The 12,909-nt window shown below is 41.4% G+C and overlaps 1 protein-coding gene across 4 annotated transcripts in view; it reads left to right on the top strand.

Moving 5' to 3' along the window:
• Positions 1-11,157, top strand: part of GAS7 (growth arrest specific 7) — a 105,492-nt gene extending 94,335 nt beyond the window's left edge. For all 4 annotated transcript variants that reach the window (XM_075169745.1, XM_075169746.1, XM_075169748.1 and 1 more), the window contains exons 13-14: positions 2,274-2,372; positions 3,084-11,157. In XM_075169745.1, the coding sequence (XP_075025846.1) occupies positions 2,274-2,372; positions 3,084-3,197 (213 nt within the window). In that variant the 3' untranslated portion in view covers positions 3,198-11,157. The remainder of the gene's footprint in view (positions 1-2,273; positions 2,373-3,083) is intronic.
• Positions 11,158-12,909: the final 1,752 nt, after the last annotated feature.

Genomic DNA, 12,909 nt, shown 5'->3' with positions numbered 1-12,909 from the left:
GTGGGAAAAATTGGGTGATAAATCTCTCATTGTGATAAATTTCCCATTCTCAGTTCTAAGAAAAACTTACATCATTAGGGGAAGGAAGAAATAATTATTTCTTTGCAGAAGGCATTAAACCAGTTCAGGGCTGCTTAGGGGCAAGAATGCTGGAATTGTCCCCAGGAAGACATGGAAAAACATAGGATAAATCACTGTATCCATTTATACGTTAATGAATTTTTGTATTCCATGATTTTACAATTTCTTCACAGAGTATTGCCAGCTCAGAAGAGGCATACTTTAATTGCCTATTGTTCTGTTTCTCTGAAGTTAACACAGCTCACAGTATTCACCCTAAGGGCGTTACCTTTGAGGTTAGTCACCGAGATTCCAAGATACAGGTTGGATGTGCTGTATTCCTTGAAATACCTGTGCTTTGGCTTTAGGGCTCCTCCTTCATGTCATTCCTTAGAGCCCTTCTGGACAACGGCCAATTGCTTTCCAAAGTGGGAAATAAAAATATCTTTTGCATGTATTTTTGTCATTGGACAAACACAAAACTGTAAACTCCTCCTAATAAGAAGCAGGGTAATACATTCCTCAGCATTTCGAAGTGTGTCAGTGCAATATTTAAACTGCAGTAAATAAAGGCAGATGGGTGAGTGGAAAACCAGAGGCAGTTATCTTCCCAAAAGCGGAACAAAAGAGAAAAAGTTGGCTGTTCCTATACATAAGGGATCTGATTCTCCTCTCACCTTCACTGGTGGTTTCTCACTGATGCAAATGACACTGACCATCAGTGCCACTGTGTCCAGATACAGCCAGATACATGTTAGCTGCATATTTGCTTCCGGAGAAGTACAACTCAGAAGTGCTCTAGTAGATAGCTCAAGAGGGAAGTCATAGCCTACAGGCTGCACAGCAGGTTTGTCAGTTGTGAAACTCAGGCTGAGAAGCATTTGAAGGTAAGTCTTGGTATTCATGAATATAACAATCTAAATTGAAAAACAGTCTGCATCTGATCAGCTCAGATAAAGATTAGTTCATATGCAATACAAAGTTGAGAGAGTCAAGGTCTGAAGATTTGTGTTTCCTTCCATACCTTCCTCCCTGAAGTTTCTGGTGCAGACATAATGCACGTTCTGCGTATGGCACGCTTACCAGCACTAGTACACTGGGTTCTGCATTCTGGTCCTGTGCATCTGTGCCCTAAGTAAGGGAGTCTGAGTTCAAAGTGGGCCATTTTTTCCATAAGGGCAGTACATCAACCGGCAACAGCAATAGGAGCTCAGTGTATTTCAGTCCTGTCCTTACTATAAGCTCCTTTGTTCTTCTTCCTCCCCAGGCAGATAGTCTGCCACCTGAGATTTTTGTGCTTTAATGAAGGATGTTTCCCAAAAGACGTTTAACAAATTGTAGATAGCACAGGGAAGGCCATGTAGCAGTCTGCCTGCTTTTATATGCTCACGTTGCACTCCACCATGATGCCCAGTAAGTGGACACCAGAAATGCCCTCTGAAGGCAGTTGTTTTAAGATTTGGCCCCACTGATGTCCTTGTGAATACAGAGTTTTCTAGGGAAACACCAAACTCCATTACAGTATATGTCTTTAAAGGCAGACTTCCAGAGCATGCTGCTTCCACTGCTACCACTCAGATGGACAAGGAGGGATTAAATGCAGCTTTTGGGGTATAATATCAGAATCCAGGAGAAGAAAGAGGCAGAAAAAATTAGGAGGAAAGTTAGATATCACCTGCCTTTTCAACTAAAGTGTTGCTGGGGTCTGCTTACTGCCAGCTGAGTGAGGTGGAGACTTGTCCCAGCTCATCATCTGGTGAACAGATAAAACTACTCTTACAGGTGTCTGGTTTGAATGAGGGCAGTCAGGCCCTCTGAACTATATACCCCAACATGGTCTCCTGCTTTCCCAAGGAATCACTATAACTTCTGGAGCTAGCAACGAAGCATGCAAAGCTTCTTGCAGGAAACGGATTTCCTCTTGCTTGCAGCGTCCCTGAAGACAGTAGTTCCTCTCTCTGCCTTGGTTGTCTCAGTTTTGGAAAGGTTTTGACCTTCTTTTCTGTCGTTAGGCTCAGGCTGAAGTGACTTCTGTTGCTTGCTGTCTCTGATTCTCTGCAAATCAGAGGGATGTCCAACCATAGAGTTCAGCTCCAAAGCATGTCCCTGGGGTAGCATTGCACTGACTGGCAACCTCTTGTGTGTCGTCCTTTCTCTGGGCCTTCAAGCTCAGCTTCCAAGAAAAATGTGGACTTGTTTTTCTTCATGTCCAGGAGCTTGAGAGACTAGAAGTTGAAAGGGTGGAGATGATTCGGCAGCATCTTTGCCAGTATACACAGCTGCGGCATGAGACAGATATGTTCAACCAAAGTGTAAGTCTGCTTTTTGTTTGGTCCCTGTGGTCTTCACTGCACTTCAGCTAAGCAGAACGGTCCCTATTCTGATCTGACTGACGTGTATCAAAAGGAGATGTGAAAAGTGTATGCGGTCAGCCTTAGTTTGCAGCAGTACTGTACTGCCACCCTACAGTCCTGCTCCTCCAAGACTCTCTGATCCTGGTTACATTTCCTACTGCTGGATCACAGCTTTTTGCTGGGGGAGACACAATGAATTGAATTACATTTGGCCAGCATGAGCCATTATTAGCTCTCCTAGCATGATGCACTACTCCTTGAGGTCATCTGTTCTTGCAAGGAAGATGGTAAATAGTTTCACTGTTGGGGGAGGGAGTATATATTTTCTTCGTATTAAAAAACTGGCTAGTTTTCAAATATTAAAATATGGGGGATGAATGCTGACCTCAGTACGTGGTTGTATTTGGTGTAAGGTACAGATTGCAGGACAGGAGTCAGAGACTGACTGGTCAATGCTTGGCATAGGAAGCCTGTCTCTGCTTGACGTTCTCTGCTTCCCGCTACGAGGCTTCACATTCAGATCTGGCTGTTGTCCACCAAGCCTCGCAGTTCTCACTTGACTGCAAATGCAACGTAGGCATGCCCATAGCTGGTCTACGCTTCAGAGCAATGACTGTCTCTGCTTGAAATGCGCCCTTGACATTTTGATTCTTGTTTTGTTCATTTTAGACAGTAGAGCTCGTGGATCAGTTGCTTCGGAAAGTGGATCCTGCCAAAGACAGGGAACTGTGGGTAAAAGAACACAAAACTGGAGATATCCGACCTGTGGACATGGAAATATAGACTGATCTATAGCTGTATGTGATGAGTCCACTGAATTAACCAGGCTAACGTTTTTTTTTAAGGGTCAGAACAGCATAGGGAAAAGATTGTTCCACTACAAGACACCTTGTAATTTATGCCTGTATGGGCTCTCTCTGTTACATTTAGTCGTTAAAATGGTCCTCATTGTGCTAAGCCTTAAGCACCAGACATTCCAGGGTGAAGAAACCAGATGTGTGCGTCCCACCAGAGGTTCCCAATTACACGCAGCTTCCAGAAGAAATCTGCTTTCTTGTACAGAGAGCGCTCTGTTCTTCAGTGACTTTGTGCTACATCCCTTGCATGACTATCTTTATACAGTATGTTAGAACAACCATGCAGTGAGCCTCTGGCCAGCAAGTAGATAACTTTGAACATGAGGCAGGAGGCAAGGAAGTCCTGATCATGAATCGCAGTTCTGTCACTGACTGCTTTCATGGCCATAAGCAAGTCAATTAACTTTTCTGGCTCCCCCATCTATAAAACACGCGTATCTCACAGCAATGCTGTGCAAATACATTTATTTCATGTAACAGTTTCTCACCATGGCAGTGAAGTGATGGCCCTTCTCCCAAAATCTATTGAGAAGACTTCTGTTCTTCCTGTTTTATACTCCCTCTCAGGGATACATAAACCCATCATCATCATGATTTCTGTTCTAGGCCAATCAATAAGGTTGAAAGTGTTACCATCACCATTATTTATCAGGAAAGACTTGGTTGTGCTATACCTACCTCATCAGCTGTCTGAGTGCCCTCAATGACAGAAAGAGGTTATATACCAACGAATAAAAGAGATGTTCAAAACCTTCCCTGTTTATGCAAGGTGTTTTCTCACAGAATCTACTTAAAGACAGTCCTTTAACATTTTATTTGGGATCCAGGTTTAAATTGCCCTTTGTTGGTTCCTTCAGGTGAATATCACAGCCTTTAAGTATCTCTAATTATCAAGTTTGTCCAGCTAAATTGTGGGGTTTATCTTTTTAGAACTGATTTTCAAAGGTGCCACGAATCTGTGATACTAGATTGCATTAAATGTAGATGTAGGTACCCAGGACTTCTGCACCATCAGATTCTTAACCTTAGGTTTTTCCTTAGTTACCCTTGCCACAAACTACCAAAAATTCAACACTGCTCTTGGCACATAGTGTTTTGTAGTTTGGAGACTGGTTTTGAAAAGGTTTTCATCTTCTGCTGCTGCTGTTATTTCTGATTGATTATTCAGTGTTGCTGTTAATATATTTTTCAGCATTTCATGCAATGCCAAGATTCTTAAGATTCTTGCTTTAAATCCAGCAGAAACCTTGATTCTGAGCACTGTGGCCTTTACTTAGTGTTTACTGTGTTGTTACCTACAATTTCCCAAACCGTACTCTTTCCTTTGATCCACAGTTATGCTCCACTTTATCTCATTGTTACCATCCTTTTTTCCCCAGCACCAAAATTGCATCCTTCTTCTGTTCTATTACTCTTCTAGGTTTTTGTTCACCAGCCTCAAAGTGCTGTGGTTAGATCATTGAGAATTAATATTCCCCTTTACAAATACAAACTGAGACACAGAGGAGTCTTATCTGAAACACATTTTTAATGTTTCTACAGTGATTATTTTCCTGGTTTGTTATTTCAAACTGAATTCTGTTGCATTTTCTTATCGTTCCCTTTTTCTCAACCATCTCTTTACCAGTATAGATTTGTTCCTGTCTTGCAAATGCCTCCACAATCCACTTCTCTGCTGCATCATTAACCTTTATAAACCTTTGCACCTTGGCAGGTGCAATGCCATGACCACTGCATGCTCAGGATCACTGTTCCTGGTGTGACACCTCCCATACTGCACTTCCATTACACACTTCTGAATTTGTGACTACTATTTTATTCTTGGTGTTGGAAGCATCCAGCACACTGTTATGTGAGTCTCTCCTAAGTTACTGCAAAGACCATTGCAATACAAATGGAACATGGTTTGCCTAAGCGTCGCGTAGTCCTTGAGCTCGGTTACCGTACATGCACTTCCCTGGACTCCTCTTCTGCTGCTCAAGCAGGGAAGTTTTGTGATGATCTCTCTTTTTCAGTCTTCCTATTGATTCACTCTCTGTCCTATTAATTTTTTTGGCATACCAATGTATACTTTTCCTATCTCTACCATGCACTTTGGAGGACAGGCACTTTTTCTTTTTCTTTTTTTTTTTTTTTAAACCACAGGTGCAGGGTGAGCTTTCAAAACTTCAGTGGCCAAAAATAACTGGAGTACTTAAGAGTTGCATCTCAGGTCGACCCCTGTATTCTAAGCTGTATTGTAAATTAAAATGAGCAATCTTGACGACACCTCACCACATTCTTCTTTTGATTGCAAAACCAAGCTAGTTGTGCACTTTATACAGTATTCTCCGTAATAAGTATCTGAAATAATCTTTATCAATGAGACTTAATTTTTCCTCTTTCTTTAAAGATGTTTGTTATTTTATGTATTTTGGACTGGAAATACTGTCCATTAGCACAGCTTTCTCTGAGGACTGAAATGTATTTTGGTTCCTTTCTTAAGGTGTATTTAAGCTGCTCTCAATTCTCAGTTGTATTTTCTAGTAAATTTTTTTTGCCTTTTGTTTTATTTCCAGACAGTTTTCCTAATTCTAGCTTTTGGTCCATTTGAAATGTTGCAGGAATGTGTGAGCTGCACAGAACGATAATTCTCTTGATGGAGTCTGTATCTCTTTTTCACTTCGATAATCTGAGGAGAGCACTTGTACCTGGCTGTTAATCTTTACCAGGCCCAGCAAACTCTCTCACGGCGCTGCTCTGCAATGGGTGAGATGCTTCCTTTACAACAAGACTTTCATCTGTAATCGGTGGAAATGTTAGGGAAGTTCTGCCGTTGCTTGTAGACAGTTTCCAGCTTATTTCCTGCAAAAGATGATACTCCCTTGTGATATGACTCTGCAGACGGTGGGATCAGTGTTACCTGGTTCATTGACTTCTCTGGCTGATGGATCCTGGACAGTGTGATGCCTTACAAGCCAGGGAGTACTGGAGCCCCTGTGCTTCTGAACGGACAGCATCTTCAAAGAAGGTAGTGGCATGTTTGAAGGGAAGCGTGGACGCCTACCCTTGTGTTCGTTCCTAACAAGGTAACTTCGGGATTTCAGCATTGCTCTATTCATCTTCCATTGAGTTGCAAAAATGCAGTTGAACCCAGTCTTCCCTCATGCAATAGCTCATCCTAAACAGCTGCTTCTCCGGAGCAAGATCAAGCTTTGTGTTACGTGAACATGTTATGTTCATCATCATGTGAAAAGCATGATGATGTTGCAATGTAACTGATTAATAGGAATAGGAAAGTAAGTCTCTTGCCTCCGTAGGTACTGAGCTTAAGGGTCATCTCACTTCGTGTGGCAGGTGGGCTCACACACTTGGTGCAAGTTTTTACTATTTTAGTCACTACAGATATCAGTCTTTTTTTGTGGAGTGACAAGGCTGTCTTACATCTTCATACGGCTCTGTGGTCACAGAGCAGAAGGTGAGCTTATTTCCTAACAGAACTCGTTCTGGATCCAGTGCTATTGGCTGATTCCTGTTGGAGTTAATGAGCTGAAAGCGATGAGTCCTTTACCGCATGGGCCAAGTGGACTTTTCTCCCATTACTGGCAAAGTTCCAGTTGCTTTCATAGAGCAACATCCAAAAAGGCCTAATTCTCAGATTTCCAGTCTGCTCCAGATTCACTCACATCTGTATCTCACATTTGTTCATCACTTCTATGTGTTGAAAGACTTCAGTTGTTCCCTTATAGGAATGTTATTTCATTATTTGACACTGGGATCTTTAGAGATAACTTTAATTTTTTTTTAAATGTTAAAATATCGTAACAGCAGTGAAAGTAAAATGGAAATCCCTGTTATGTTTCTAGAATACTTTTCCCCCTCTGCAGCCCTGCCTGAGCTGCTGTGGGGTAGCTGTGCTCCCCCAGTTACAGTTACAGTAAACACTGAAATCGTTCTTCCTTTCGTGCATAACAGGCAGCATGCAAACTTCTGCTCTGGTTCTCTTTACCCTTTATGCATCTGTGTAGTTTCATGTTGCAGAATTAGCTGCTTTTTGTTTAACTGACAGCCCCATGCTGTAATGTCAGTGTGTGTAGCTGTCTTGTGACATTGCACTGCACTCAGATCACCTCTTTTTTGGTTTGTTTTTTTTTTTTTTTTCTTTTTTTTCCCTAACGAGTTTTCTGTAAAGCATTCACAGGAAACTTTCACATGCTCACTAGCAGCATTAATTTCTCTAGACCTTTTCAGAATCTCTTTAAATTTGTCCCTGTTTTTAATGTCATTATTTAAATATTTGCTGCAAGTTAGACTCTCTGTGTAGGAATGTGCACTCTTCACCTGCTCTTTGGAAGTGCTCGGCACTCAGAGATTTCTTGGAACACAACAGAGAGCATGTAAGTGATAAGAGACTTTGAAAATCAGGCTAACAAATAGAAATGCACAAGCCTCTTTTCCTTAGTCATTGAGTACATGTGTAAGGTAAACATTAAGAAATGAGAACCTCAGATACTTCATGAATAAGACCTAGCTGCTATACATGCAGTTCCCAGCAGCTCCGTGACTGACCCTGTGTCAGGCTGTGCTAGGAGCGCAGCTCTAGAGCAACTGTAAAAAAACAAATCCAAAATTAAGTGGAAAAAGTAGCTCTGCCCATCTATTTCTTCAGTCACACACAGGGAGAAAAAAGAGCACTGCTTACCCAGGTGGGTCCTTCACTATCAAGCACCTTAAGAAATCCAGACCAGCACCTTGAAGGTCCTCCCGGAATGAGTAGATGTGACTTCTTGGTGTGATCAATTGATTGTTTCCTTCTGAATTGAAAACATATTTGCTATTTTATAGTAGCTATTGTGCTCTTTTGCACTAGTGCAGTCTGCTGGGTCTGTTCCCAGAGATGACAGTCAGAGTCTAGTGTCCTGGAGGCAGTCCTGGTCAGCTTTACATTTCTGCTTTGCGAGAACTAGGTCTTCAAAAGACAGTGTCAAAAAAGCAGTTTTCAAAATAATGAGCTTTCCTGATCACAGAGCTTTCTGGAAGGTCTGTAGGCTTTTTGCTACCCAGCATGTGTTGAAATAGGAGAACGAGGTCCCAGAGGCTGCCGGAGCATTGCTGTGAATGGTTCTTGCTGTGTGGGCATTCCTTCCGTACTTGTACAGTGGTAGGGAACGGCTGACAGGCATCTTTCTTGTACAGCAGAAGTGTCTGACATTTTACCAGAGGAGCCTGCTGGTCACATTTAACTTAATCAGGTGGGCAATAGTCACAGGCAGATTCAAATTAAAAACAGACACATGGGACAGGAAAATATTTAGCTGCCCCAGTGGCATTTGAGCTTCTCGACATGAGGCACTCGTCTCCCTCAGACCCTGATGGGTCCAGTAACAGGCTCATCACTCTCTGAATTCCGCTTAGCACATGAAAATCAGTAATGAAGTGTTCCTTTGTATCTATTGCTTGATACAGGGCTCTCCAACTAGCACCTGGTTGTGCCAGCGGGAGACCTGTATGTGGCAATGCCACACTGGTGACTACAGAATGGTTTTTGGCATTTGGCAGCGCTGTGATGTCCTGCGCCCTTGCACTCCTCCAAGTCAGGTGGAGACATGTCAAGCCTGGCATGCAGGTATTCTCCAGGAGCTTGGAGCACACAGTCTTTCTGTTGCATAATGGTGATGAAGTCTTTCCCGTCAGCAAATCCTTGTATTTTCCTGAAAAGCACTATTGTGTAAATAATACTCATTACTTTGTCTTCTAGTAGATCTTACTCATATAAATGTGCATCTTTCAATTCTTATTTTTTCCTCTTCATTGTTACTGTAGCCAACCCTCCATCACTGAGATAGACCAGTTTTCAGAATCTTTTCTTTAATTTTGAATTTTCATAGAACGTCTCTGTTGCTTTAATGTGCTGACCAAACTTCATGCTTTTGGATATTTTCTGAGAGTGATAAGTGCATGCTTTTTGGAGGGGTTATTTTGGTTTTTGTTTCGGATTTTTCGTATCAGCCACCGAGTTTGGAAGTGCAATGACTCCTTTTTGTGCTAGTCACAGTTTATTTTTTCTTCTTGGACGTTTTTTCTGAAGGGACCAACACATAGCACAATTTGACTTAAATTTCTAATCCCCTGTGTTCCTCAAAGCAGAAACCTTTTGTGCCTAATGATGCATCTCATTCTAAGAATTGTACACAGAAAAAATCTTTCATAGACCAATAAAAAAATAAGTCTTAGGTTAACCACATAATAATTACAGAAAAAATACATAAATTTGAAACATTCAAATTTAATTCCCTCAACTTACATTAAGTTGAACTATTTCAGGTGTGTCATAAGAAATAAACTCAGTGGATATTCAGAACAAAAGCTTTTCAGCTGCTGTATTCAGGTTCAGTGAGCGGACAAGACTATAATTTTGAATATATGCAGTCTTTCAGGGCTACTAATTTAACAAGTAACTGAGTAATGGCTTGTATCACAACCCTACTAAAATTCTGGTAGTAGTTCCCCTCTAAGTGCCTCTTTAAATTGTATCTGCTACAAGCATGTAAAATACACAGATTCACCCTACTGATTTCCAAAACTCAGGAGCAGGCAGTATGTACAGATCTGTGCAGGATTCTTAACCCCCCTTCCTTGCTCTGCACTGTGCACTCTTTTAGGACATCCACATATCCAGTAGACCTGCCTTTGTCTCACTGATCATTTACTGTCCAGCACAGTCATCCTAAATTCTCAATGCTGAAAACAGAGTAGGAAAAGCAACTGTATTGAAGGAGCGTTGCTAACCTAATCTTCTGACACATCCTTCAGTATAGGGGTCTCAGCAGAATAAGCAGGGAATTCTGCATAAATAATTGTTGAGTACGTGGCATTTGGGGCCCAAATAGGCCTCTCTTGTGTAAAATAAAAAAACTTGACTCTTTGGTTAAAGCAGTTGCTGAGAAGAAATTTTCTGGTACTGGAAGTCTAAAGCTGAATAGTGATTTCGGGGATCTCACGTTTGCATGACATGACAATCTTTTGTCATTGAATTTGGGAACGCTTGACCTGAAATCCCTTGTTCCTTTGGAGTTTTTTTATGTGATGGCTGAAATTTTCAGAATAGCCTAAGGAATTTAGATGTCCATTTACCACTCTTTTAATCCAGCAGGTCAAAAACACTCTTTAGGGACAGCAACCTCTTATCCGTTATGAAAAAAGCAGGTACTGGTATTTTCTTCTCCTCCTTAGATGATTTCCTTTCTTCCGGCAGCCCAAGACAGTGTGAAAAATCCACCGAACAGTTTTGCAGACATTCTAACAGCAGGGATTCAAAGGTGGGCCAGATCACCAGTCATAAACTAAACCAGAGTTTTCTACTAAAATAAAGTTGCTTGTTTGGTCTTTTTTGTGTAACTTTGCTAAATACTTCTAAATTTCTAGGAAAGTTGTCTTTTGCCAGTACTAATGACTTATTTTTAAAGATGTTTAACCAAAATTTTATAACTTTCCATAAATGTTGGCTGAATAGACCCCTTAAATAGTTTATGTATCATGCAGCCTCTGTCTGGGTAACTAGTAAATCTTGGATCATTGTGCAAATTACAGGATGGCTTTTGTTCCGTAAGGATACATCACTTATGGAATCACTTATGGAACTTAAGAAGTTGAATGCAGAAAAGATTTAAGGGGCAGATCTTCAGCTCAGATAAACTGGCAGAGTTTGGTGGAAGCTACTTTATGTCAGCTGAGGATCTTGTCCTTCAGTGTTGAAGGCATTTCCTGTACAAAATTTTTCTGTCTTACTGTAAAACAATTTCATATGGTTAAACTGTATTTTCCTATATTGTTCTGCAAGTTTATATGCGCCACAGTGCTCATCTCATCTGTAAAATAAACTGTACAGAGACATACTGAGCATGGAATTGTCTTTACCCCGTTGCTTTTTCTTCTACCAAAGCCATACACCTTTTGAATGCAGTATCATCGAAGAACACTTGGGGTGCCATATGCACATGTACTGCTTTGTTGATACCAGCTTAATGCAGCTTGAATTTGCAATCACATCACTCGGGTGTAATCTAATTATCTTTTTCAGATCTTCTTATGATATTCAGATGAGTACAGTCCCTAAAATTTCATTTTTATTAGCAAATCAATTTAAGAAACACCTATAGTTAAATGGTTTTGTTTCTTAAACAAGCAGGCAAGCTGACCGTGATCAGTCTGAAAGCAGCTGCCGTGAAATAGGCATGCTTTAAGTGATCTATAAGTCTTCTACACCCAGTCAGGCCTTTACCTGCAAGTTCCATGTGCATCTTGAAGTTTCACTGAAAGAAAACACTGTTGTAAAATGTTGTTGTTAATAAATCATTCTACTTCAGATATTTGAGTTAACATGCATGCTGGCAGGTTTTCTGACAAAGTCAAAATCAGCCTTGCCAAAATCCTGTCTACTCTAACAACTGTCTTCAAAAGTGACCAACATGGGATACTGCTATAGAAGCAGAGCTCAGAGCAAGCGGGTGTTGCAGTTCTGCAGAACACGAGCCCACCTTCCCGGCAATGTGTGACTCAGACCTTGAAGGTAACGATATTATCCACACATCTCATAAACCTCAGTGGAGCTTTCTTCTAGGAATTTGTCCAGTTCTGAACTCATGTAAAAATTTAGTTTCTGCAACCACCTGCAGAATGGCATCCTGCAGCTCCGTGGTGTGTGCACTGCTGGAGCCAGAGATTCAGCCTCTGGTGGCAGAAGGTCCTGCAGCTGTATGGACTATGGCAGGAGTTTGAGGGAGGGAGCACAAGGCATGTGCCTGTCCGTGCACTCCTCCCTGGCTGTATGGGGTTTTCCACCACTGGAGACAGAACACAAAGCAGCAAAAAATGTGAGTTTCAAGAACATGTTAAAGGTTCTTACAGGCTTCCTCATAGGCTCAGATTTGCTCGGGTTTTGCGGTTAAAACAGGACATGCCCCAGCAAGCCCCGGCACTCTTCTGCTTCTGCCCCATGGGTGAACTCAGCAGTCTTGTTATGAGTACATGCATTTATACCTAATCCATGCTGATTTGGTTTACACTGGAGATCCGAAGAGTTCAGAGCCGAGAGGCTCCAGCTCTATTCTGATTACAGACAAGAAACACACCAGGTGCTTGACAAAAGCATAGTTAAAAGACCAGTCATTGAGACAGAGAAACAAGCAATCTAATCAGTAGCACGATTAAATCTATTTATCACAATAAAAATATCAGCTAAAAATAGCACTGAAAATGAATCTGCAAGTTCTCCTGAACACAGGGTAAACTGCTTCTAAGTGTTTATTTTTAAAATATATGAGATGATAGCTTTTCCACATATTTTTCTCTTTAAGCAACTTGCTGCCTGAGTAGAAACCCTAGGATTATTTGCCAGTGCCCTTTCACCTTCCTGCAGTTCAAAGCCATTTCTGCATCTTACAATGGAGTGCATGTTTCAATCTTTTACACCAGATGTCAGTGTGCCTCCCTTTTTGCCTTAGAGGGCTTTGGACTGGGATGTCTTTAGAGAACTGCAGCTGTGTCAGTTGAAAATTGCAAGGTGTGTTACCAGGACTGGTGGTGGACCATGTGCAGGCACAGACCCAACAGCATAGAAATCCATCACCTCAGCCACAAATGTGAAAGCAGCGTGCTTT

The sequence above is a fragment of the Calonectris borealis genome, chromosome 20 (genome assembly GCF_964195595.1).
Source record: "Calonectris borealis chromosome 20, bCalBor7.hap1.2, whole genome shotgun sequence".
NCBI lineage: Eukaryota > Metazoa > Chordata > Aves > Procellariiformes > Procellariidae > Calonectris > Calonectris borealis.
The sequence above is the reverse complement of the archived record's forward strand: the minus strand, read 5'-3'. Positions and strand labels throughout refer to the sequence as shown.